The 21,155-nt window shown below is 48.5% G+C and overlaps 1 protein-coding gene across 1 annotated transcript; it reads left to right on the top strand.

The window, feature by feature from the left end:
• Nucleotides 1–2,173: 2,173 nt before the first annotated feature.
• On the top strand, nt 2,174–20,955 carry PINK1 (PTEN induced kinase 1). Its single transcript, XM_043996094.1, is given in 9 exon segments — nt 2,174–2,648; nt 8,804–9,091; nt 10,014–10,114; nt 14,252–14,434; nt 15,275–15,305; nt 15,307–15,429; nt 16,769–16,897; nt 17,440–17,676; nt 20,655–20,955. Coding segments are annotated over 9 exon segments (1,731 nt in total). The 5' UTR covers nt 2,174–2,267; the 3' UTR covers nt 20,913–20,955.
• The last annotated feature ends 200 nt before the right edge of the window (nt 20,956–21,155 follow it).

Raw genomic sequence — 21,155 nt, 5'->3', positions numbered from 1 at the left:
TCTCTTCAACTTCTTATAGAATGTAAAAATTGGAAGGGACCTTTGGGGTAAGATGTAAACTGAGGGCTCTTAACCTAACTCACACTCACAGTGGCAAGGCTGCTACATCTCTCCTCAGAACTCTAGAGGTGGCTCCGAGGTGTTAAAAGTGTCTTTCTAAAGTAATAATTGCTCGTGAGCCCCCATAAGTGTGCTTCCCACCATCAATGTCAGTTGATTATCAACTAGTCAGCCAGACTTAGCTTTTAGAAAGAGGTATTTCCCAAGATGATATAGTTGCTATAAAACATGGCCCCACAAAAGTCTGTGACACACTCTCCCACAAAGATATATAAATTCCTGGGAAAACGAGATCAAGCTTAGAGAACCATTTTACTCTAATTGGATTGTGTGGGAGAAGTGTAATTCTTTAAATTCTTTCTTTCTTTCTTCCTTCCTTCCTTTCTTTCTTTCTTTCGTGATACAATTGGGGTTAAGTGACTTGCCCAGGGTCACACAGCTAAAAAGTGTGAAATGTCTGAGATAGGATTTGAACTCAGGTCCTCCTGAATCCAGGGTTGGTGCTCTATCCACTGTGCCACCTAGCTGCCCCTGAAATTGATATTAATATAGCCATTAACTGTGATTTAATCTGTTATGTTGGGAATTAAGGTGAACTAAGAGACAAAGTTCTTTCTGAGCATGAGCAATTTACTAGTCAGGCTAGCAGCAACCAATAAATAGGGTCAATGTCCTCTCTCAAAGACCAAAGACCCTGAATGAATGTTGACATGGTCTTTTAGAATAATTAGCAAGATGACAAAGCAAAATCTTGAGGAGCATAGCTGTGTCTTCTTCCCATTGGTTATAGATGACATAGCCAGAATTAAGATTACATCATTTGGACCTCCCCTTCTGAAAGCCTCTTAACAACACTAAGATAAGACAAAGGTTCTCAGGCAACGGAGTAGCCTACAAAGCTTTGATTGAATCAACTTGAATTTGAGTTAAGTGGGTGATGGGTGTGTTTAGAAAAGTAGATGATACAACAGGGAAGTTAGTGGACTGGGGCACAGCTTGTAAAGGCAGAAATTGAAGATGAAACTTTGTGGGCAGGAAGAATAAGCAGGTCGGTCTGGCTGGAGTGTAGAATGTATTAGGGGGAGCAAAGTGAAATGAGCAAAGAAAGGTGGATTAGAGCCAGCTTGTGGAGAGTTGCAAATGTCAGGCTGAGGCAATCCAATCAGTCAACGGCAGAGCTGGGAAGTCCCTTAGAACACAGAATGTCAGAGCTGGGAGGGCCCTTAGAACAGTGTCAGAGCTGGAAGGGGCCTTGGAGCATGGAATGTCACAGATGGAAGGGATCTTAGAGCACACGATATCAGAGCCTTAATGGAGATTAGATGAAAAGGAGTATCAAGGAACAGTCAAGACTGAGTGACCAGTTGGATGTTGTGGGAGTCAGGGAAAGACTGAGGAAAATTCTAAGAACTAAGACCTAGATGACTGTTAGCATGAAACAGGTTGGATTTCTGGGGAAAGGCGACCCACAACGAGTCAGTGCCAGAACCATCTTCAGATGTCTGTTGAGCTGTCACGGGAGAGGTCTTGAACTTGAGCTGCATGGTCCCCCAAGGAAGAACTAGGAGCAAAGGGTGGGAGTTGCAGTGGTAGATTTAGGCTGGATGTAAAGTAAAAAGTAGGGGCAGCAAGATGAGGCAGCAGAGAGATCGCTGAGCCTGGAGTCAGTTAGACTTATCTTCCTGAGTTTAAATCTGGCCACAGACACTTCCTAGCTGTGTGATCTCGGCAAGTCACTTCACCCTGTTTGCCTCAGTTTCCTCAGCTGTCAAATGAGCTGGAGAAGGAAATGGAAAACCTCTCCAGTATCTCTGCTAAGGAAACTCCCCAAAAGGGGTCACGTAGAGTCAGACACGACTGAAACGACTGAACAATAACAAAGAAAAACTTTCTAACGATTAAGAGCTATCCCCGAAGTGGAATCGGCTGACTGGTTAAGTAATGAGCTCGCCATCCCTGCACGTATTCAAGGTGTGCCAATGAACTTGACATTCCGACAGGCTCTGAGTCCGAGCGCAGCGCACTACTCCCACCTCTCGCGGTGTAACGTTTGTAAACAATCGCCTCGTGGGAAGAACGCTCCCCGCCTCCGGCCTGTGCGCAAGCGCGGGAGCTGGCGCGTGCGCAAGCCAGATCAGGTCCGGCGGCCGGTGGGGTCGGCGCTGGTTGGTGTCATTCGGGCCGCGGTCAAGGCCAAGGCCAAGGCCATGGCTCTGCGACAGGCGCTGGGCAGGGGCCTGCAGCTCGGCCGGGCGCTGCTCCTGCGCTTCTCGGCCAAACCGGGCCCGCCAGGAGGCCTAGGACGCGCGGAGCGACCCGGGCCGGGCTGGGGCCTCGGGATCCGAGGGGCTGCGGCGCCCCGGCCGGGGCCAGAGCTGGGACTGGGCCTTCCCAGTCGTTACCGCTTCTTCCGGGAGTCGGTGGCCGGGCTGGCGGCCCGCCTGCAGCGTCAGCTGGTGCTGCGGGCCCGGGGCGCCGGGCCTCCCTGCGGCCGCGCTGTCTTCCTGGCCTTCGGCCTGGGGCTGGGGCTCGTCGAGGAGAAGCAGGCGGAGGGGCAGCGGGCGGCCTCGGCCTGCCGCGACATCCAGGTGAGGGTCGGGACCCAGGACCCGGGCACCGCGCCCTGGCCCACCGGCCTCTTGGGTTAGTGCCCTTCCCTTGAACCGCCCCCAGCCCAGACCTGGCGGCTGAGGGCAGGGCAAGGTCACACGTGCGCCCCCAGTGGCCAGGGTCAGCTTGGGGGGAGGGGGAGCATCATGGTGACCCTGCTAGAGCCTACTCTGCCAGAGGTGAAGGTGCACCTACAGCAGACTGCCAGACCTGGGAGAGCCAGCTTAATGTCCCCATAGGCAGTGTCAGCGCTGCACCGGAGCTAGGAAACACTCCACAGCTGCCTGATAGGGCGACCAAGAACCTAGAACGTGGGATGGCACCCTAGGAAGGAATCAGCACGTGGAGTGTCAGGTGTAAGAAAACTCCCATTGCAGAATATCATACCTGGAATTGACCTTAAGACATAGCTGTGTCAGAGCTGGGAGGGCCCTTGGAACCCAGGTCAGAGCTGGGAGGGCCTTTGGAACACAGGATATCAGAGCTGTGAGGGACCTTAGAACACAGGGTGTCAGAGCTGGGAGAGCCCTTGTAGAACCTAGGATGTCAGAGCTGGGAAGGGCCTTAGAACATAGATTATCTTCATTGGGAAGGGCCTTAGAACATAGAATGTCTTACCTGGGAAGGGCTTTAGAACACAGGATGTCACAGCTGGGAGGGTCCTTAGAACACAGGATTTCAGAGTTGGGAGGGCCCTTAGAACATAGAAGAGATCTTAGAACAGAGAATGTCATCGCTGAGAGATTTCGTTACAGTGGGAAGTCCTGAATTTGAAGTCTGCAAACTTCCTTTGCATTCCAATATGCCATTTATTACCTATCTGACCTTGACCAAGTAGTCAGGAAACCCTGAGTTCCAATCCAAAGTCAGACAGGAACTGCAGGACCCTAGGCAACTTACTGACTGCCTCAATTTCTTCAAATGTAAAATCAAGATAATAATAGCACCTACCACTTAGGGGAAGGACAGCTAGGTGGTACAGTGGATAGAGCTCAGGCCTGGAGTCAGGAAGGCTCATCTTCCTGAGTTCAAATCCAGTCTCAGACACTCACTAGCTGTGTGACCTTGGGCAAGTCACTTAAACCTGTTTGCCTCAGTTCCTTATCTGGAGAAGGAAATGGCAGATTACTCAGTATCTGTGCCAAGAAAATCCCAAATGGGGTCACAGACGGGACTGAAACCGAATAACAACCAGCTTAACAGAGTACCTGGTGCTTAATAAATGCTGGTTCCCCTCAATCCTGTAAAAGGAGAGGATTAGATGAGAGGGGCTTCCGGCTCCAAACCCTTTAAAGCAATATCATGTGGCACAAAGAGTTCTAGACTTGAATCCCAGTGATCTAGATCTGTGGCCAAGCCTCGTTGTTACCTCACTTTATGACCTGACACTGTTCAGGTTTTAAAGGATCATAGATCCCGCATGTAGATCAGGAAGGACCTTATAGGTCGTCCAGCACAATCCTGTCATTTTTTAAAAGTTGGAGAAGCTTGGGCCAAGGGAATCAATAAGTTACTCAGTTGCACAATTTAAGGAGTAAGTGGCAGAGCCAAGCTTTGAAACAGGTTCTGGGGCTCCAAGCCCTTTGTGTTAGAGGTGGGGTGGGGGGGAGGGGCGGGAAATTGGCACAGAGAGTATCACCACCAAGTCCCATGAGGGCTGAGGCTTTTTTTTTGGTCTGTATCCCCATCTTTGGGACTCTAACTTGGAGCATGTCAGAGGTAGGAGAGGCTTTGGAAGCTCCATGACCCCTGAACATGTAGAGTGTAGTTAGCCTGAGATTTTAAGCAAAGACATGTTTTCTCTACTTAGTCAGCACATGTGACCTCAGTAGGGTCTAACAGTTGGCTTTCCCTACTGGTGTGGAATTTACCCGATGCTGACTGTTGTGCTCCTGAGGTGAAAATGGAATGGTAATTGGCACGCGCCTTAATTAAATAATAATTAAGCTCATGTAGTATAGTCATACAAGGGGATTTCTAGCCCTGTGGCCCATCCCTGAAGAACTTTTGATCCATACACCTAAGCAGGCCGAGCATCCTTGCTTTACCAAGAGGAAGACTGAAGCCCCCCAAATTTAAGGGATTTTCCCAGGGCCATAAAACAGGTTATTTCAGAGTCCCAGACGTGGAAGCCAAATCTTCTGACCCCTAGTTCCAGGCTCTTTCCACTATTCCGCAGTGCCTCCAACCATGTTATAGAGAGGAAAGCTGAGACCCAAGGAAGGGAATTGGGGGGGGGTGTTTGTTTGGTTTTGGTTTTTGAAGGGAATGGGTTTGTCCAAAATCAGACAATCAAGACACGTCAATTTAGGTCCTGCTGCGTGCCAGGCACTGTACCAAGCTCTCAGAATACAAAGAGAAGCAAAAGGTAGCCCCTGCCCTCCAGAGAGGGAAGGTACTAGAAGTAAAAGGGGCTGGGAAAGACTTTTATAGATGGTGGGATTTTAGCCGAGACTTAAAGGGAGCTGGAGAAGCCGATAGGCAAAGACGAGGAGGAAGAACAATCCAGGCACAAGTGGGGGGGGGGTGAACAGAGAATGCCCGGAGCTGAGGGATGGAGTGAGCCAGGAGGCCATTGTCACTGGACCAAAGAGTTTGTGTCAGGGAGTAAGGTGTGAGAAGACTGGAAAGGCAGGAAGCAGTGGGTTAAGGCCATCGAATGCCAGTGACATTGATGGCATTTTGTATTTGTCCCTGGAGGCCATAGGGAGCCACTGGAGTTTACTGAGCAGAGGAGTGACAGCTTTGGTGGGTGAATGGAGGATGGATTGGAGCCCAAGTGTGAGGTGATGAGGGTCTGCATTAGAGGGGCATCAACGTCAGCAGAGAAGGGGGCATGTTTGAGAGACGCTGCAGAGTTGAAATTGGCAGGCACCTTGGATATGGAGGGTGAGAGAGGATCCAGGATCAGGCTGTGAGCCTGAGGGACTGGGAGGATGGTGGTGGTGCTCTCTACAGGAACAGGGGAGGCAGGAGGAGTGGGGAGGGAGGGTTTGGGGGAGAGATGAGTTCTGTTTTGGATACTTTGAGTTTAAGATGGTTACTGAATGTCCAGTTTGAGATGTCTGAGGACATTATGAGCCACCAGGGACGGGAACTTATGTCTTCTGACTCTTGACCCAGGGCAGGGTTCCTTCTACGTCTCACTACCACCCCACAGCCGAGCTTGGGCCAGCCCTTGGTCCCAGAGTCTGTGCTTTGGCCCCTAATGCCCTTCTGATGAGCAGAGGCCAAGGACGGGAAGTCCAGCAAGGTTCTCTACCAGCTGTGTCTCAGTGTAGGGTGAGGAATACAAAGACTGGAGTGACAAAGCCTTAGCTTTCAAAGAGTTTACATCCTAGTGGGAGTCAAATGAAAGCCAGAGAGATGCATACAGAATATGTACAAACCGCACATCCTGGGGTGGTTTGGGGAAGGAAGGCAGTAGCAGCTGGGGCAAAGAGGAAAAGTTTCATGTTTCCCCATGAATGAGGGATGCTGAGAGGCACGAGGTGCAGCTGCTCAAAGGCGGGTCCAGATGGAAGTGTATAGAGTATAGAGCCAAGTGATGTCACTTATATATGATACTGGAGGTAATGGGGAGCCATTGAATGCAGGCCTTGAAATCGGAGTGTCAGGGTCTACCATGGGCCTGGCTCTGTGAAGAAGGATCTGGGAGGGGCTCGATCTCTCTCCACTCAGAGGGAGAGGGGACAGGCGGCACTGAGGAGGTGATCATTTCAGAGGTGAGGTCATCTTGCAGGGTGATGAATCCCCTTGGCGGCCTAGTGGAGGATAGATTGGAGTGCAGAGACCCGGGGAAGAGAGAACAGAAGAAAGGTGTTGAAGGCCTGTACTGGGCGGTGGTTGTGACTGGGGAGGATGTGGAGAGAAAGTGACATCAGCGTGGGCTGAGTGAGTGCAGGGCGGCAGATGGCACTGAGGTTACAAACCTGGGTGACTAGAGGGTACTGGTACCCTCAGTAACACTATTAAGGAAGAGGGGAGTGTTGAGGGTGGGGGGAGATAATGTGCTCTCTTTTGGACACACTGAATTTGAGGTGCCTCAGGACGGTGAGCTCAAAATGTCCAGTGGGCAGCTCGTGGTACGTGGGACTGGAGCTCATGAGAGAGGAACTGTTGTCATTCAGTCACTGCAGGCATGTCTGACTCTTTATGACCCTATTTGGGGTTTTCTTGGCAAAGATACTGGACTGATTTGCAATCTCCTTCTCCAGTTCATTTTACAGATGAGGAAACTGAGGCAAACGGGGTGAAGTGACTTGCCCAGGGTCACACAGCTAGCGTGTGAGGCCAGATTTGAACTCAGGAAGATGAGTCTTCCTGACTCCAGCCCGGTGCTCAGTGCACTATGGCACCACCTAGTGGGCATGTAGATCTGGGCATCAGCAGCGAAGAAATAGTCGTTGAATCCATGAGAATCGACAAGGTCACCCAGAGAGAAAGCAGTGCAAATGTGAGAAGACAGGATTGTGCAAGGCATGTTTGACAGGTGCTGCATAGACCAGTATGGCGGGAGCCAAGTGCCCGTGGAGGGGAGAAGCGCTTTAAGGAAACATTTCCTGACCATCAGAGCTCCCCCAGTTGTTGAGGTGTTTCAGAAGGCAGGGGTTTTCCCTTGGGGCCTCATTAGGGAGGGCTTCTGATGCTGGACATTGAGTCGTGTTGGCCAGAGGGGGCCTTTGAAGGCCTTTCAGGAAAGCAGGGACGAAATGAAGGCAGTATTTCTGGAAGATTAATTTGACAACCTTTACAGGATGAGACTGGAGGCAAGTGGGAGCAGTGTGATACGGGTAAGAGAGTCCTACTTCTAACGTTGGAGGACCTGGGTTCCAGTCCTGCCTCTGACATTATTTGAGTGAACTTGGACAAGGCTCTTACTTTCCTTGGGCCTTAGATTTCTTATCTGTAAAATGAAGGAGTTGGATGAGATAGTCTCTGAGGTCTCTTCCAGGTCCATATTTCTGACTCCATGAATTAGCTTCAGAGTTATTGCACTGACCTCTAACTGACGAGGTTTTGTTTTGTTTTGTTTTGTTTTTTGTGAGGTAGTTGGGATTAAGTGACTTGCCCAGGGTCACACAGCTAGTAAGTGTCTAGTGTCTGAGGCCGAATTTGAACTCAGGTCCTCCTGAATCCAGGGCCAGTGCTCTAGCCACTGTGCCACCTAACTGCCCCTAACTGACGAGTTTTAAAGAACATAACAGAGTCCAAAAGGTTCCCCAGATTGCCAGAGGGGACTGTGACACTGAGAAAGCTAGGAACTCCTGCATGGTCCCAAAAAAAGGGTCATAAGGGCTTGGACCAAGAGGGTAGGAAAGAAGGGGACTGATGAAATCCAAGAATCTCAGGTCCTTAGGGCTTAGGGACCCTCTGCATGGGCACTCACTGCATGTGTGGCAGAAGGGAGAGAGGGAGGGGGCCAGCTCTTAGGAACTGGTCCGACTGGGAGAAGGATGATTCCATTAGCAGAGAGAGAGCAGAGCCAGTTTTGGGGTGGACAAGTCGTCATTGGTCCTCTCTCTCTTCCAACAACTCCTGATAACGATTCCACTCACTATTCAGACCTTCTGCTCCAACCTAAGGGAGAGAAGCAGCTTTGTTAGAAGATTGATGGAGGGACTTTGGTCTGGCTTTAGATTTCAGAAGACCTTGGTTGTGTGCAGTACTGACCTCAAGGCATTAAGAAGCCATTAGCCTGACCACCAGTTGCGGCACACTGCCCATCATCCTCGCCACTGTGCCCAACACCTGTCTAGTACTTGTCACTTGAGGTCTTTGTAAGGAGAGACATCTCTGCAGCACAGAAAACTCCAAGTTGGTGCCAAGAGACAGATGGGCAACACGTCTGTAATTGTGCCAGCTGCAGCGTCCAGAAATTCTGACCCCTAACCAATTATTCTTTCTACTGTGCAGGGAAAAAAGAGTGCAGCAAAGTTGCTTTGAACAACAAAAGAAAGGCCGGCCAGCTTCTGGCCTAGGAACAAAGGACAGCATGTTTCTATTTCTGCTGCTCCTAACCCGATCTTGCTTGAGTGACCTCTCTACCCCAGCACTGCTCTGGCCACAAGTCTACAGGCACAGGCCTCAGCTAGTCTCTCGCTTTACCAGGGCCTTTTTTCTCCCCTCCTAGGAAATTTTTACCCAGAAAAATAAGCTGCTTCCTGACCCTCTGGCAAATAGGCGTTGGCAGGGCTTCCGGCTAGAGGAGTACCTCATCGGACAGTCCATTGGCAAGGGGTGCAGTGCTGCAGTGTATGAAGCCACCATGCCCACCTGGCTGCCCGAGCAGGAGGGCCCCAGGGATGGGCTTCTCTTGGCACAGGATCCAGTCATCGCCCCACAGGCAGAAAACAAGAAGAGTGCTCAGCACACGGCCACGGCCTTTCCCTTAGCCATCAAGATGATGTGGAACATCTCAGTGAGTACATCGCCCCCTCCCACTCCTTGTCCTTTGGAGGAAGCAGCTCTCCTGTGAGTGCCAGTCTTGAGGGACAAAGCAAACATCTTCTGCCGATAAACAGACATCAGAAAGGGTGTTTGCAGTGACTAGGCCTCTTCCCCCTTCCTTGTGAGAGATTCCAGGTCAGGAGTCTCTAACCGGCCAACCGTGGTTAATCCCAGAGCCTTGACTGGTTGATTGGGGGCTTCAAACCTTCAGACTTTGTAACCTGGAGTTCCAAGCCCTTTGTCAGGCTGCCTTCCTTGCCTGTTGCCTGCTGGCATTCCAGATAGAGGTCAAGTGGTCTGTCTTTTGATAGAGTAGTGGCCAGCCTGAGCACTTCTTTTGATTAGGCTTTGAGTCAGAAATGAGAAATGGGAAATAACTGGTGAGCAAGAGCTATCTCGCTTACAAAAAAGCAGATTGATCCGGATGGGATCTGCACTCCTTCCGTGAGTCTCATGGTGCATGCAATACTCACAGGAGAGCGTGAGGGTCCCAGCCTTGCATCACCTCTTTCCAGCCAGGACTCAACAGTAGGTGCCACGTGCATGGTTCCAAAGAAGATCAAGCAGGCTGCTTTGGGCCCAGCTACCAGAGCCAAGCGAGGGCAGTTTGCGTTTACCCCGCCACCTTTGCTCACCCCGAGGCTTGGGGCAGCTCCGGCAGTGCCTGCCCTGACCTTCCTCACTCTCTAGGGAGGTCTCGTGGCCCCCTGGTCCCATACTCTGCCCTCCTGCTTGACCTGCCTCTGGAAGGTGCTCAGTGTAAGGAGGCACTCTCTTATCTTGAAGTGGGAGTTGGGGAATGCTTGCCTCCTGTTGTGACTGTCCCCTCTCCCAGCACCCTGTCTCGTCCCGTGTCCGATGCATAATGCTGTGTCTGTTGGAATTCATCGCAGGCAGGTTCCTCCAGTGAAGCCATCTTGAGCACCATGAGCCAGGAGCTGGTCCCAGCCAGCCGCATGGCCCTGTCTGGGAAGTATGGGGCCGGCATTATCAGGTAAGAGTCAGTAGTAGCCCTTGGCGGAAGTGGGCGGGGGAGCACTGGCTCACAGTGGGAGGACTCCTGGACTAGAAGGCTGCAGAGAAGAGACTTGGCAGAGGCCCGAGGGCAGACAGAGCCGGGGGCCAGGAAGAGAAGTTGCCCAGAGGTCATTTTAGTTTAGTGACTGAGAGCCGTGCAAGGTGGGAGAGGCTTCCGGCGGAGGTCTGCCCTTGCCTCCCAGCTGGCCCACCCCCGACTCTCAAGCAAAGGCGGCCATAGCCACTGGTCTGGGGGATGGAGGAGGGGACTCCTGAGCGTGTCGACCTTGGCCGCTGCTGAAGTGTCCCTGCCAGTGCTGAGCTCATCAGGGGCCCCAGCCTGGCACTGCCCCCCTCCCCCCCAGGGCTTTCCTTGGTCCCCAGGGCCAGACGTGTCCTATGGTCCCTTCCTGCGTAGTGTTTGAACGTTCTGCTGTTGTACTGAACGGGCTCCCTCTGCTTGGCACAGAGCTGAGAGACTGAGGCTCAAGCCATCCCAACCCTCATCCCAGGATTCCTCTTTTGAAGCAGGGGTGGCTGCAGACAGTGCAAGTGGAGAGCGCCCTCTAGTGGTATCCACCAGCACAGGGCCCATGTAGATGGATCTAGTTAGCACTGATCTCCCCTGCATGGAGGGAGGCCTGTGGTTGGTGCAGGAGGAGACATTAAGGTCAATATGGTGTGACTCCTCCCAGTGTAGCAGGGGAGTGAGATGTGCACAGGTGTGTGATAAGGGGAGGTACACAGAGTACAGGTGGAGTTAGAGAAGGGGTGTCATTGCAACCTAGGGTGTCAGCAGAGACATCAGCAAGGAGGTGGTGGAGCTGGGTCTTGAAGATGCAGGATGGGCATCTGCTTATGAAGAAGGGCATCAGCAAAGATATGGAGTACAGAAAGATGGGATGTTGACCAGGATGTCACATGTAGAAAAGGAGTAGTGGGAGATAATCAAAAGACATGAAGTTTTCAAATGAAATAATCAAAGCCATATGAAAAAAAATGCTCTATGTTACTATTTTTTTCCATAAAGGTATTTTATTATTTTCCAGTTACATGTAGAGATGGTTTGCAACATTTTTTTTTCATTTTTTTTTAGTGAGGCAATGGGGGTTAAGTGACTTGCCCTGGGTCACACAGCTAGTAAGTGTTAAGTGTCTGAGGTCGGATTTGAACTCAGGTCCTCCTGACTCCAGGGCCGGTGCTCTATCCACTGCGCCACCTAGCTGCCCCACAACATTTGTTTTTATAAGATTTCTAGTTTCAATTTTTTCTCCCTCCCCCCTCTTTAAGACAGCTAGCAATCCAATACAGGTTATATATGTACAATCACATTAAACATATTTCTGCATTAGTCGTGTTGTGAAAGAAGAATCAGAGCAAAAAGGAAAAACCTCAAAAAAGGAAAACAAAAAAAACATAGAGATAATATGGTTCAATCTGCATCTAGATTCTGTAGTTGTTTTCTTCTGGATTTGGAGAGCATCTTCCATTATGAATCCTTTGGAACTGTCTTGGACCATTATATTGCTGAGAAGAGTCAAGTCCATCACAGTTGATCAACACACAATGTTGTTGATACTGTGTCTAATGTTCTTCTGGTCCTGTTCACTTCACTCAGCATCAGGTCATGCAAGCCCTTCCAGGTTTCTCTGAAATCCGCCTGCTCATCGTTTCTTACAGCACAATAGTATTCCGTTACATTCATATACCACAACTTGTTCAGCCATTCCCCATGTGGGTCCTTTTCCCTTTTTTATGATCTCTTTAGGAAAAAGACCTAGTAACGGTATTGCTGGGTCAAAGGGTATACACAGCTTTATAGCCCTTTGGGCATAGTTCCAAATTGCTCTCCAGAATGGTTGGATCAGTTCACAGCTCCACTAACAATGCATTCATGTTTCAATTTTTCCACAACTTTTCCAACATTTATTATTTTCCTTTTTTGTCATATTAGCCAATCTGATAGGTGTCAGGTGGTACCTCAGAGTTATTTTAATTTGCATTTCTCTAACCAATAGTGATTTAGAGCATTTTTTCATATGATAAGAGATAGCTTTTATTTCTTCATCAGAAAACTGCCTGTTCATATCCTTTGACCATTTCTCAATTGGGTCTATGTCACTATTGTTTGAAGATATTCAGGTCAAAACAATTCTGGGTACTACCTCATACCTATTGGATTGGATAATAGGACAGCAGAGGAAAATGACAAATGTTGTGGGGGATATGGGGAAAATGAGACATTGGTAAAGTTGTAGACTGATTCAAACATTCTGTAGAGCAATTTGGAACATGGCCAAAGGGCTATAAAACCATGCATATTCTTCAACTTAGCAATACAACTACTAGGTTTGCATTCTAAAAGAGATTTTTTTAAAAAGTTGAATTTAAAATTGGGGTGATGTTCATCAATTGGGGAATGGCTGTAAAAATTAGAATGAGATTAGGATAGAACAATATTGTGCTGTAAGAAATGATGAGCAGGATGCTATCAGAAGGACTTATGAAAAATGTAATCCATCTATAGAGAAAGAACTGATGATATCTGAATACAGATCAAAGTATAATTTTTTTTGTTAATTCCTCTTTCTAAAGTTTTTTTTGTCTGTTTTTCTTTCACAACCTGACCAATGTGGAAATGTTTTGCATGACTGCACAATGGTAGAACTTAATATTGAATTGCTTGTATTCTTAACAGGGGTGGGGAGGGAGGAGGAAAAGAATTTGGAACACAGTTTTAAAAAATTGATGTAAAAATTTGTTTTTTTTCATGTGACGAGGAAAATTCTAAATAAATAAGAAAAGGAATGTGGCAGCTAGGTGGCACAATGGATAAAGCACCAGCCCTACATTCAGGAGGACCTGAGTTCAAATCCAGCCTCAGACACTTGACACTAGCTATGTGACCCTGGGCAAGTTCACTTAACCCTCACTGCCCCCACCAAAAAAAAAGAAAGGAGTAGTGGGAGACAAAATGAGACAGCAAGAAGACAGGGCTGCATCCATATTCCACAGTTCTTCCTTTTTTTTTTCTGGATTTTGGAGAGCCTTTTCCATCATGAGTCCCTGGAACTTTCTTGTACCATTGTATTGGTGAAAAGAATCCAGTCCTATCACAGTTGATCAACACATAATGTTGATGATACTGTGTATAATGTTTCTTCTGGTTCTGCTCATCTCACTCATCAGTTCATGCAAATCCTTCAGGTTTCTCTGAATTTTTCCTGCTCATTGTTTCTCACAGCACAATAGAATTCCATTACATTCATATACCACAACTTGTTCAGCCATTCCCCAACTGATGGGCATCCCCTCAATTTCCAATTCCTTGCCACCACAAACAGAGCAGCTATAAATATTTTTGTACATGTGGGTCCCTCTCCCCTTTCCATGATCTCCTTGGGAAAAAGACCCAAGAGTGGTATTGCTGGGTCAAAGGTATGCACAGCTTTATAGCCCTTTGGGCATAATTCCAAATTGTTCTCCAGAATGGTTGGATCAGTTCACAGTTCCACCAACAATAAACTTAGCTCCTTTCACTCCAATGGGAGTGTTCTTTCCATTGTAACAAGCTGCTTTGATGGCCTCGAGCAAGTCGCTTAATATCTTTGACCTATAGTTCCCTGATTCATAAAATGAGGAAACTGGACTAGGTGATCTCTAAGGTCCCTTCCAGCTCTGAACGCCCCATCATCTTAAGGTGTACATGAGTTTCAGGGGCTTCGTTCTGTGGGGCAGTGGGAGCCATTGAAAAATTATTGAGCAGGTAAGTCAGGTTCCAGAGGGCTAAGACATGAATAATAATAGGAATATGAACTGAGGCTCCTAATAGACTTAAAATAGGCCTGTCTGGCCTCTTCACTGTAGATCTTGATTGAGATCAGTCAGATGAATGAATAAGTAATCAGCATTTCTGGCAGACCTTTATGTAAGCTCCTCTTCCCGTCCAGTGTGTGTTGTGGTCTTAGATTTGGCAGCCTGCCTGCTTGCCTGGTACACGAGTCCTATGCTTTGGAAGAAGGGGCTTATGTCAGTACCTGCTCTCTGCCGTGTTGGCATTCCTTATCATGTCTGAGGCCTGGCCTGACGTGTCCCCTCACTTTAACTGAAACAGGAAACATGAGAGAAGTTCCAAGCAGCTGGCCCCACACCCCAACATTATCCGGGTGCTCCGGGCCTTCACCTCATCTGTGCCCCTCCTGCCTGGGGCCCTGGTGGACTACCCTGATGTCCTGCCTCCGAAGCTCTACCCCTCAGGCCTGGGGCACGGGCGAACACTATTCCTTGTTATGAAGAAGTAAGTGCCGGTGAGGTCCAGGGGGGCCTGGGCCTTGCCTGGGAGTGTGTATAGCTGTAGCAGTTACTACCCCTGTGGGATATGGGCGGGGAGGAGGATGTCAGGGAGGAAAATCTCCCAAGTGGGATGCGTCCAAGCTCAACCAAGAAGAAGCCTCCCTTTAGGAACAGGGTGCAGTGTAAAGAAGAGGAAATCTGGCCTTACATCTCCCCTCTGGCATAGAGAGAGGATCCACTAACACTTGGAAGTGGGGGTGACAGTAAATACACCAGCTGCCCCACAAGGTGTTCTCAAGAAAACATTTTGTGCAAATCCTCAATTGTTATAGAAATGAGAGTTAGGTTATTTGAGTCAACCTAACTCAAACATTAGGCCCCTTCCACATGCAGAGTACTAGTGCTGGATGCTTGGAACAAGTAGTCCTGGGCCCTCGACAAGCTTACCTTCTGCTGGGGGAACACACCGGTGCCCTGCCAACCAGATGCCAAGTCCAGATGGAGTAAAGCAAAGTCATTTCACGAGGCTTTGGGTGGGTGGGACGGCTGCCAAGGCCCCTTCCAGCCCTGGAGATCCTGAGCTGCCGGACACAGATGCTCACTAGTTAGCACATGTGTCATTGCCTTCCTCCGCTCCTCACAAGCTCTGCTGGCTGTCCCAGGGAGCTGGCGATCAGGCTCATGCCACGACATATCATCCTTTGGGTTCAGAGGAAGGGTGGAGTGGAGGAGAGTATGGCAGGTCCCCGACAGAGGCAGAGGGAGATCCTTTTCAGTCACTAGTCTGAGGCATAGAGATAGGAAACCAGTCAAGCCATACAACTCTGTCTCCCTCTGTGCCCAGCTACCCCTGTACCCTGCGCCAATACCTGCAGGCAATGCCCTCCCAGCCCCCGCCTTGCACCATGATGACTCCTGCAGCTGTTGGAAGGGGTGGATCACCTGGTTCAGCAGGGCATCGCACACAGGGACTTAAAGTCGGACAACATCCTCGTGGAGGTTTGACTCAGGTGGGTGGCCCGCCACTTGTACTCCCTGGTAAGAGCCCTTCCAGAGAAGTGTGTGTATGTGTGGGGGTCTGGAATGTCATTGTCAGGCTCCTCTGCCTTTGCCCTTCACTCACTGCCCCTCCCAGGGTAGGAGGCTGAGACAAGATTCCCCCTTCTGCAGAATGCGGCTCTCTTATTAAGGGAGGGTGGCTGGAACCCCCCAGAGGACTTTGCTCAGCTCCCCCTATAGAACCCCAGCTTTCTTCTGATGTTCTGGACAGGGCCCTTTTTAAATCTAGAACATGGACTGCTGTGCAGTTAGTGGGAAGAGTCCTAGATTTGGAAGTCAGAGGACCAAATCATTTTGTGTCTAAATCCTGATTGACCTTTTCTCTCAGCCTGTTTCCTCAATTTCCAAAATGTGTCAGTTGCATAAATCAAGGGTCAGAGATTCACAGTATTTAAGCTGGAAGGGACCTTAGAGACCACCTAGTCTACTACCTCATTTTACAGTTGAAGAAATTGAGGCACAGAGAGGCTGGCTGACTTGCCCGGTCGTACGGCTAAGTCCTCAAGTGTTAGAAGTGGGTCTTCCTACTTCCCGTCTAGCACTCGCTGTGGGGGCCTTACAACTCCAAACCTACCAATCCTTGTATGGCCTCTTTTTTAATGCAGTTGGTAAATAGTAAAATGGCCACTGTCTTTTGTTCTTCTATTTTGGATATTGGCCAATTGGGGGTTTTAAATGAGTACAACCACCTGTACTTGCCACACCTGGTCCAATGAGAGAGAGAGCTGATATTAATAACCAGTGATTTTGGGAGGTCCAGAGTTCCCTCCTTTTTCTAAAGTTCCTGATTTCAAAAGTTCAGTCTCTTTAAGAAATCATTATCGGGGCAGCTAGGTGGCACAGTGGATAGAGCACCGGCCCTGGAGTCAGGAGTGCCTGAGTTCAAATCCAAGCCTCAGACACTTAACACTTACTAGCTGTGTGACCCTGGGCAAGTCACTTAACCCCAATTGTCTTACCAAAAAAAAAAGAATAACAATCTTGATCAGACTCTACCCAGGGTGGGGAAAGTGCCCCAGGCTGGAAGTCGGCAACCTGGTTCTGGTGTGATCCTAACTTGTCCTGTGACTTTGGAGGAGCCTCTTCCCCTCGCTGGCCTCAGCTTCCTTCTCTGTTAAAATGAGAGAGGTTGGACTAGGGGTGTCCCCGTAGGTTCCTGGCCAGGTTCAAGAGTCTTTGCCAGTCAGGGACCTGTGGCTTTAGTCCTGAACCAGTGGGGATGGGAGAGGGGTCCTCGCCAGTGATTGTTCATTGGCCCCTCTCCCTGTTGTCTTCCCAGCTGGCTGCCCCTGCGTGGGTCATAACAGATTTCGGTTGCTGTCTGGCTGACGAGAGCATTGGCCTACGCTTGCCTTTCACCAGCTGGTATGTGGACCGTGGAGGAAATAGCTGCTTGATGGCTCCCGAGGTAATTCTTGCTGTTTGCCATTAGGCAAGAACCCCTCCCTCTGTTTGGTACTTGGGTGTTTCCCCATTATACAGGGCATCCAAGACCAATCCTCCATTATTCTCCAGGATGCCTTGGTCTTTGCATGTGTGGTGTGAGTGAAAGAGCCCTGGATCTGGAGAGGGAGCTAGGTTCAGATCTAGCCTCGGACACATGTGGTTGGATCGGAGGGCAAGTCCTTTTACCCCTGAGCTGCAGTTTCCTCTTTTAAAATGGAGATAATGCCTTGTGAGAGGGAAAAAATGCTTTGTAACCTTCAAGTACTACATGAACACGTTGTTTTCTGGCCCATAAGCCTTGTTATGAGGACATTTCACTGTTTATAAGTTGTGGCTGAGTTTAAAAAAGACATAGAGGGTTCTCTAAGTGGGTCCTGCCAAGTCCAGTCGTGCCAGGGCCAGCAGATGGCCATTCGGTGTGATTTCTTATGACCCACGCAGGCTTTATTGAAACACCAGTAGCACACAGGTGGTAGATGTTCCACCTCCTCGTTTCCCATGCAGGTGTCCACAGCCAGTCCTGGGCCTGGAGTAGTGATCGACTACAGCAAAGCTGATGCCTGGGCAGTGGGAGCAATTGCCTACGAGATCTTTGGACTCCCCAATCCCTTCTATGGACGTGGTGGGACCCAGCTGGAAAGCCGAAGTTACCAGGAGTCTCAGCTCCCTTCATTGCCGGAGACCGTGCCCTCGGACGTACAGCAGCTGGTAAAGGCACTGCTCCAGCGAGATGCTAGCAAGGTGAGGAGAGTTGATACCAACCCTGCTTCTGTCACCTTTAGTTTGTAGACACCTGGGATGCTGTTCTAAGGCCTGAAAACTCAGTTCACCTGCAGGGGCTGCCGGGTCATGATGGGCATTAACTAAGAACCTGGCAGGTACCACAGTGAGAGACGTACTCATGATCTGTTTCTCATAGCTGAAGGCTAATCCTCAGAAGCTCAACATGTATTTAGCTTTTTTTTTTTTTTAGTGAGGCAATTGGGGTTAAGTGACTTGCCCAGGGTCACACAGCTAGTAAGTGTTAAGTGTCTGAGGTCGGATTTGAACTCAGGTCCTCCTGACTCAGGGGCCGGTGCTCTATCTACTGCACCACCTAGCCGCCCCATGTATTTAGTTTTTCTGCTAAGCAGGGGGGCCACCCAGGCAGATGATTAATTAGTCAGAATTATGGGAATTTCAATTCATTTTCCTTTGTCATTGGGGAGTATATATTGTTATTAGAAGGTCATTCTTGGCAGAGCCAAGATGGTGGAGAATGCAATCCAGCCAAACTCTACATTCCTCTTCAACTTTATAATAACTCCTCGTATCTGATTCTGAGCAGAAGGAGAGCCAAGTCTGCAGGAGAGGTCTGTGACACTGGGGGTGGGGGACAACCAGGAGTGTACATGGGGAAGGTACTCAGCGTTGGGCTATAGAGGAGCTGTGGCGGGCAGCAGCTTGGGGAAGCCTACGGCCCAGAGATGGTAAGGGTTTGAATAGACAGCCCTTCAAAAGAGATCACAGGGGACCCTGAGCTGACACTTCAGGACCAGGTGCTGTTTGGCGACTCTTGTGGCCCACACCCAGTTCCAGGGCAGAGAGGAGTACAAGCACTTATGGCCACAGGGAAGCTGAGGCCCTTCCTGGCTGGAGGAAAAATTGGGGAATGAAAATGATGAAAGAAAATGATAGAGAATCAACAGCTTAATAAGAGGCACAAAACAAGTTGAAAATAACAGCCAAGATGGCAGAGTAAAGGCAGGGACCCCAAATTCCCCTCCAAGCAACTTTACAGTAACAGCTCAAGATGAATTCTGGATGGGGTAAAACAGTTTTCCAGCCCAAGACAACTTGGACAGTTGGGAGAAAAGGTCTGCCTCGCTTGAGTGGAGCACAGTCCAGCACAGGCTGCACCCTGCAAACCAGCAGCAGGCCTTGGGGATGGGACCCCTGCTGAGGGTTTTAAGGAAGCCACATAACTGGTCAGAAGATTACATGGAATCCTTTGCTGGCACTGGGTGCGGGACTCTGTTGCATTAACGATATGCAGTTCCAGGTCACAGTCCCAGGGTGAGGAAGAATACTAGTGTGCAGGTGCAGGGGGGCTGGGGGGCCTGGTCACAGATACAGGGTGGAAGAGTGTGGTGATTCACAGATCAGAACAGAGGCCGGGAGAGCAGTGACTACACTTCTTCTTGGAGCATAGCACCTTGGAAGAACTGAAAACTTACAGACCCCCCAAAATAGCCCTGAAAACAGCATGAAAAACCTGAAGCTTGGGACAGTGCCCCCACCTCCCCACCCCAGGAGCAGAGCCCAACTTTAACATAAAGTTAAAAGTTAAGAAATAGGCTAGGGAAGTGAGCAAACAACAACAAAGAATATAAACCATAGAAAGTTAGTGACAGTGGTGACAAGGAAGATTAAAACAAACTCAGAAGATGACAAAAGTCAATGTGAATTGATCTCGGGGAAAAAAAAATTCCAGAAGAGCTCAAAAAGGATTTTAAAAATCAAGAGAAATAGAGGGGGAAATGGGAAATGAGTTATGCAAGAAAATCATGAAAAAAGTCAACAACTTGGTAAAAGAGGCACAAAAATCTACCAAAGAGAACTCCTTTAAAATGGAAAAGAAGGAAATAATTTTTTTTTAATGGGGCAGCTAGGTGGCACAGTGGATAAAGCACTGGCCCTGGATTCAGGACCTGAGTTCAAATCTGGCCTCAGACACTTGACACTGTGTGACCATAGGCAAGTCACTTAACCTTCACTGCCCCACAAAATAAATAAATGAATAATAGAAAAGGAGGTACAAGAGCTCACTGAAGAAAATAATTTCTTAAAACTAGAATTGAGTAAGTGGAAATTAATGACTCCATGAGACACCAAAAAGCAAAAGTTAAAAGTATAATAGAAGAAAATGTGAAATATCTCATTGGAAAAACAACTGACCTAGAAAATAGACTGAGAGATAATCTAAGAATTATTGTACTAACCTGAAAGTCATGATAAAAAAAAAGTCTACACATATTTCAAGAAATTATCAAGGAAAACTGCCCTTAGACCCAGAAAGTAAAATAGAAATCAAAAGAATCTACCTAACAGCAATATTATGATCAACTGTAAAAGACTTTAACTACTATGATCAATATAGTGATCCAAGACAATTCCAAAGGACTATTGATATGATTCAGAATGCCATCCAACTCCAGAGACTTCAATTGAGTGCAAATTATAATTTTTTCACTTTTTTCCCAACCTGGCTAATATGGCCATGTTTTACATGATTGTACATGTATAACTGATATATTGCTTGCCTTCTCAGTGGGTGGGGGCTGTAGGAAGAGAATGTGGAGCTCAAAAAATGTTTTAATATTAACGTAATAAAGAAAAAAATAGAAGTCATTCAGAAAAGAAAGCTGAGTTTTGAGAAGGAATTTTTAATGGGCATGAAGAGAGCAGAGGTTTTAGCAGGTATAGGCTGACCAAGGGGCCTCCCAGGAAGAGGTAGACATTTTGAATTTGTGCTGAAGGCAACTCAACTAATACAATAGGGAAAACCTGAGAGAACTTTTAATGTTCTGTCTTCTTTAACAACAGCCAGACCTCTTACCTTGCAGGATTGTTGTAGTAAAAGTGCTTACTATAGACATGAGTGATGAACGAGGTAGTCTCCACGTTTGTATTGTGGCTTATTGCATCTTTTTTTTTTTTTTTTTCATCTTCTCTTTCAGAGACCATCTGCTAGAGTAGCAGCAAATGTGCTTCACTTAAGCCTCTGGGGGGAAAGTATCTTGGCCATGAAGAGTCTGAAATCAGACAAGATGATTGGCTGGCTCCTTTACCAATCAGCTGCCACTCTGCTGACTGATCGGTTGGTAGAGGGGAACAGCATAGAAACCAAAATGAAGATGTGCTTCTTGGCTAACCTGGAGTACGAAGCCCTCTGCCAGGCTGCATTCCTGCTCTGTTCCTGGAGGGCAGCCCCGTGATGGTCCCATGTCACCTGAGCTTTACTAAAAGCACTTAGCAGCATTCTTTGTGTCCTAACGGTATCTCAAGGGAACCCAGGGGCTTTGAAGGTGCAGGAGGTTTGCGTGCAGGGTCAGGAAAATAGATGGAAGAGGGCCTGTGGGCTCCCAGTCATAGCCCTGAGCCAGAGCAAGGGAGACACAAAAGCCTCAGATTGGGTAACGTGGGAAGGATTGTGAAAGGGTCACTTCATGATCAGGTTG

Source organism: Dromiciops gliroides, chromosome 3, assembly GCF_019393635.1.
Source record: "Dromiciops gliroides isolate mDroGli1 chromosome 3, mDroGli1.pri, whole genome shotgun sequence".
NCBI classification, from domain to species: Eukaryota; Metazoa; Chordata; class Mammalia; order Microbiotheria; family Microbiotheriidae; genus Dromiciops; species Dromiciops gliroides.
Note: the sequence above shows the minus strand (reverse complement) of the source record. Positions and strands in the feature narration are given on the sequence as shown.